This window comes from Magnolia sinica, chromosome 13, assembly GCF_029962835.1.
Source record: "Magnolia sinica isolate HGM2019 chromosome 13, MsV1, whole genome shotgun sequence".
NCBI classification, from domain to species: domain Eukaryota; kingdom Viridiplantae; phylum Streptophyta; class Magnoliopsida; order Magnoliales; family Magnoliaceae; genus Magnolia; species Magnolia sinica.
The window spans coordinates 73,758,008-73,764,040 of NC_080585.1; the positions used below are offsets into that span (position 1 = coordinate 73,758,008).

The 6,033-nt window shown below is 47.7% G+C and overlaps 1 protein-coding gene across 1 annotated transcript; it reads right to left on the bottom strand.

Moving 5' to 3' along the window:
* Positions 1-3,819: 3,819 nt before the first annotated feature.
* On the bottom strand, positions 3,820-5,148 carry LOC131224321 (uncharacterized). The gene has a single exon (XM_058219840.1). The coding sequence runs from the start codon at positions 5,146-5,148 to the stop codon at positions 3,820-3,822; it is 1,329 nt and encodes a 442-aa protein (XP_058075823.1).
* Positions 5,149-6,033: the final 885 nt, after the last annotated feature.

Below are 6,033 nucleotides of genomic sequence, written 5' to 3' on the forward strand. Positions count from 1 at the left end.
TTACTCAAAAAGCAACTACTTAAGGAAAGATTAACATAAAAATTCCCAGGTCATTACATGCTCTAACCCCTTCTTTAAGGGATTAACTCATCGTCTAGTTCACCTTTGCTTATGAGAGGCAACTTTCCTTAGTAGATGGTCCGTTCGTGTTGAAAAGAAGAGGCACGAGTTTTATTGAGAGCCTTAAAGGCTGGTTACTCGGAGGCGTACACTCACTGGGGGCCTTAAAGGCCATTACATCAGGGATAATAGATTTTTAGGTGCTCAGCATTCCAGGGGTGGGGGAGCTAACGACCTTCGAGATCTTCTAAGTGGTAAGAGCTCGGTTTGGTCGAGCGAACCACGTGGTAAGGCCCTTCCTAGTTAGGCCCGAGTCCCCCTGCCCTCGGCTCGGTGGTATTCGAAAAGACTCGACGAAGGATCAAGTCCCCTAGGTGGAACCGCCAGGTTTTCACCTCGGTATTATAAAATCATGTCACCTGTTGATGTCAAGCAACAACTTGGAGTCTGGAGACTTCTCTGGCTTCTTCAAGTAGGTCCAGGTTGGCTGTCATCTGCTCGGAGTTCTGGTTTTCTTGATAATTTCTAACCCTAGCCTGAAGGAGGCCGATTTCGACTGGCACCATTGCCTCTGAGCTGTAGGATAGCAAAAATGGGGTCTCCCCAGTGGATGACTGGGTTGTGGTCCTGTAGGCCCAGAGGATGAATGGGAGCTCTTCGGCCTAATTGCCTTTTACTTTTTCCAATTTCATTTTAAGATGATGCTTGATGACTTTATTAACTGCTTCCACCTGTCCATTGGATTGTGGGTGACGAGGCGAAGAATACGCATTTGTGATGCAAAGCCCCTAGCAAATGCTTCGGAACTTGTCGTTGTCGAACTGCCTGTCGTTATCGAAAATAATGGTGTGCGGAATCCTGAACTGGCAAATGATGTTCTTCCAAATGAAATCAATCACCTCCTATTCCGTAATTTTTACAACGGGCTCGGCCTCGGCCTATTTGGTGAAGTAGTCAACTGCGACGATGGCGAACTTAACTTGCCCCTTTCCTATGGGCAGGGGGCCGATGATGTCAATTCCCCACTGAGCGAACGGCCATGGACCACTCATGGGAGTCATTTCCTCTATAGGTTGCCTTGGCACAGCCGCATAGCACTGGCATTTTTCGAACCTTTGAACATAGTTTTTTGAGTCTTCCTTGAGGGTTGACCAAAAATACCCTTGTCGGAGTATCTTCAAGGCCAGGGCTCGGCTGCCAAAGTAGTTTCCACAGGTTCCTTTGTGAATCTCCTGAATCACATAATCTGCCTCGTCGGGTCGAAGACACCTGAGGTAGGGTTGAGAATGTCCCTTCTTATATAGGATACCGTCCATGATGATGTACAGTGCTGCTCTGACCCTCAGGCATCGGGCTTCCAACCTATCCGAGGGGACCTCGCCAGAAGTGAGGTATCCATAGATCGGATTCATCTAACTCAGAGTGTCATCCACTAGGTTGACTGTTTTTTCTCCATCTTGTTGATGCTTGGATGCTCTATGAACTCCACAGTGATGATTCGTGAAATCTTCCCTTCCGTGGACGATGCTATCTTTGCCAGGGAATCGGCCCACGAATTTTCTGCTCTAGGGATCTGGTGGATGGTGGAACTCTAGAACCTTTCTATTAATTTCCTTGCCTCATCTAGATAAGCAATCATCCTTGTCTCCTTGGCCTCATACTCGATGGAGATATGGTTCACCACCAGCTGAGAATCGCATCAGACCTAGAGGGACTGGACTCCAAGGCTTGCCGCCAGTCTGAGTCCTATAAGAAGGGCCTCGTACTCTGCTTCATTATTTAAGGCTTTGAAACTGAGCCTAATTGCATACTGGATGGGTGTGGAATCAGGCACAATTAAGACAATCCCTGCTCCAGCATGCTTGGCATTAGACGACCCGTCTACATAGAGAACCCCTCCTGGCTCTGATGATGCCTTTTGATCACTTGGGGGATCAGTTGGAGGGGTTGTCTCAATTTCAATACTGATCTCACATCCGTTCGGAGTAGTGAATTCTGCAATGAAGCCGTCCACGGCTTGACCCTTAATAGCCATCCTCGGACGGTACTGAAGGTCGAATTCTCCAAGTTCGATGGTCCATTTGGTTAATTGACCTGATACTTCGGGCCTCTGGAGAACTTGTTTGAGTGGGGAATCCGTCAACACGACGACGAAGTGAGCTTGGAAGTATGGAGGTAATCTCCGAGCTGAGATGACAAGACTGAGTGCTAGCTTCTCTAGAGGCGGGTATCTTGTCTCGGCGGGCACCATGGCCTTACTTACATAGTATATGGGATGTTGCTTACCCCCTACTTCTCTGATTAAGGCCGAGCTAACAGTTGAGACCGAGACCACGAGGTACAGGAACAGGGGTTCACCCTCTTCGGGCTTGGACAGCAGGGGTGGGGAGCCTAAATACTGTTTCAATTGTTAGAAGGCATGTTCACATTATAGCATCCATTTTTCCTTCTTGTGTCCCTTCAACTGTTAGAAAAAGGGAAGACATTTGTCTGTAGCTTTGGATATGAATCGTCCAAGCGCGGTTACTCATCCTGTGAGGCGCCGTATTTCCTTGACAGCCGAGGCAAACTCATTTCGAGGAGTGGTTTGATCTTATTAGGATTTGCTTCAATACCCCTCTAGCTAACTTGGAATTTGAGGAATTTACAGGAGCCGACTCCGAAGACGCACTTTGCAGGATTCAGTTTCATCTCTATTCTCGGAGAATGGAAAAAGTTTCTCTGAGGTTTGTCAAGTAGTCGGACACCCTGACACTCTTTACCAGCATGTCGTCGACGTACACTTCCATCGTATGTCCGATCTGCTTGGCGAACATCTGATTAACCAACCTTTGATACATGGCCCCAGCATTTTTCAGGCCAAACGGCATGACCCAGTAATAGTAGAGCCCCTTGTTCGTGACAAAGGTAGTCTTCTACCTGTCTGGGGGATGCATCACAATCTGATTGTACCTGTAGTAAGTGTCCAGGAAAAAAAGTAATTCGTGTCCCGCCATACTGTCCACCAGCTGATCGATCCGAGGCAACGGGAAGTTATCTTTTGGACATGCCTTGTTTAGATTCGAGTAGTCTACGCAAACCCACCATTTCCCGTTGGCCTTCTTGACGAGGACTACGTTAGCGATCCAATTGGGATAATGTACCTCTTCTATGAAACCAGCATGAAGTGGAGTGGAGGCTTCATCGGTTATGGCCTCATACCGCTCGGTGTCGAATGGTCTCCTCTTTTGCTTCATAGGTTTGTGGTTTGGGTCCACGTTCAGCCTGTGGACTATGACTTCTTGAGAGATTCCAAGCATATATTCATGTGACCATGTGAAGACATCTCTGTGCTGTCGTAGGAAGACTAGTACTTCAGATCGTTGCTCAGGGTTTAAAGTTGTTTCGAGCTGAACAGTTTTGCTCGGGTTTGTCTCATCAAGTGGTACTTTCTCCAGGTCTTCTACGAATGAACCTTCCGTCGGTCCTCTGGGGTCCAGCATGTTGACGGTAAGTATTTTCTTAACCGACCCCTTCTTGATCGTCATAACATAGCATCTCCAAGCTTCGTGTTGATCGCCTTGGAGGTATCCTATCCCGCCCTCGGCAGAGAATTTCATCATCAGGTGATAAGTTGAGACAATTACTCTCATTGTGTTGAGGGAAGGCTTGCCTAGGATGACATTGTGCACAGATGGCACATTGACAAGTAAGAAGTCTACCATAAGGGTGACTTGGTATTGCCCTTCTCCCGCAGTCACAGGGAGGGAGATGGCTCCTTCAAAGATTACTCTTTCTCTGACAAAGCCGTGCAGGGGGGGTCTTCACAGGTCTAAGGTGGGACCTCGGAATCCCCATTCTTTCAAAGGCTTCGGAATAAATTACGTTGGCCAAACTTCCGGTGTCAACCAAGATGCAGTACACCTTACGGTTCGTTATGGTCATAGTAACTACCAGGGCATCATCGTTCGGATGTTGGATTCCGCACGCATCTTCCATGAAGGTCAGGCTACACGGGCAGACCCGGAGTTCCTTGCTGGGCCGCTCGGTCAAGTGGACGTAGTGTTCCAGATCAGACTTTTGAAAGTGGGCTTTCCGAGCCCTGTTTGAATCTCCTCCACCGAATGAGCCCCTGAAGATGGCACGAATTTCGGTTGGCTCTTCTGTAGTATTATTCGACTGCCCCTGCCCTCGCTCTTGCTCTTCTTTCCAAGCAGTTCTTTCTTCCCTAGTGTATCGGCGTAGATGTCCCTTACGAATAAGAGTCTCAATCTCATCTTTAACATCTACACAGTCAGCCGTGTTGTGGCCGTAATCTCTGTGAAAACGGCAATACTTACATTTGTCTCGATGATCTAGGTCGGCCCTCATACAAACGGACCAATTCAGAAGCTTGTATCCTTTGATGTCCAATAGAATCTGCTCAGTTGATGTTTTAAGGGGGGTGTAGGAAAAGAATTTACCCTTCGGCTTTCTGCTCGAATGACGATCTCGAGGGGCGCGGTCATCTAGTCCTTTGCCTGATGGTTGAGTCTCTTCGTTCCTTGGCCTCTTCCCCTTATTATTTGGTTCTGTCACTTGGACATTTTTACGGGCAGTGGAGAATTCCTCGGCGTTAGTATACTTCTGAGCTCTGGCAACGAGTTCTGCTAATGTCTTCGGTGAATTCTTTCCAATGGAGAAAGTGAATTTTCCTTCTTTTAGGCTGTTGAACATGGCAGTGAGTGTCATTTTGTTGTCATAATCTTCTATTAGCAATGCTTCTTCATTGAAGCGAGAAATGTAGTCTTTCAATGACTCCTTCGGCTCTTGCTTGATGGCGAACAGGTGAGTATTGGGATTTCGGCTCCTCTTACCACTTATGAATTGAGTAAGGAATAGTCGACTCAACTCTACGAAGGAACTGATGGAATTAGGTTTAAGCTGCTGGTACCAACTCCGAGCGGATCCTGTAAGGGTGATGAAAATTTCCCTACACATCATTGCATCTGTTATCATCTGGATTTGCATCCATGAATGATAAGCCTCAACGTGCTCGGATGGGTTACCAGACCTAAAGTACTGAATGACGGGAGGTATCTGAAACTTCTGTGGCATCACCTCATCCATGATTATAGAGGTGAAAGGAGGCTCGGTCTTTTCCATCATTATTTGAATAGCTGCGGGAACTGACAATGGCGGTTGCTTCTTTTTCAGTGTCTAAATCTTGTTGTTGAGCTCCGCGAACCATGCTTCCTAAGGATCTTTATTCTCAGCTACTATCTCCTGGACGTTTTCCATTTCCGGAGTCCTCCTTCCCCTCCTCTGTTCCTGCTCGTGGCAGAGATCCGTCAGTGTCAGGGTCGAGGTGACTGAGACGTTTATTGGAGCTCCAGTTACTGTGTTCCAAGCCGAAATTCAGATTTGGGTCGGGGGAGGATTCTGGATAGAAGCTGGTGCCAGAGGGGGTTAACGCGGGGGCCCCTCAGGCCTCGAACTCTTTGATATAGAATGAGTTTCCACAATAAGACCAATCGGCTCAGGAATAGGGTTTTCCTGAGCGGGATGTGGCTGTGGCTCCTGTCGTTGTTGCTTCATCTAATTGATCTCGTCACTTAAGACTTGTATTTTGCTTTGCATGGCGCGATACTTGCTTGCCTGATTGCGTAAACGCTAGGAAGGCCCTGGGGCTGATTCGGCGTGAAGTAATAAAGAAGAACGGGTCTGCTCTGGTTCCACAACTACCACTTTCTTCTTTCCTCTTGCCATTATGCTTTAAGGATAGGAACCTGACCTTTCATATCAAATTCCCACAGACGGCGCCAAAAATGTTGATGACTAAATCTGGAAGACTCTCCGCTCCGACTCATGAACTCCGAGCCGCTTCGCCGTCTCAAACCTGCACACTTAGAACAAGCAAAGAAGACCCTAGCTAAGCCGGGGGACCCTCCAATGCCTAAGTCAGGTCAAGGGAATCTGGGTCTAAGTTGAGGAGCAGAGGGAGAGTGCAAAGTG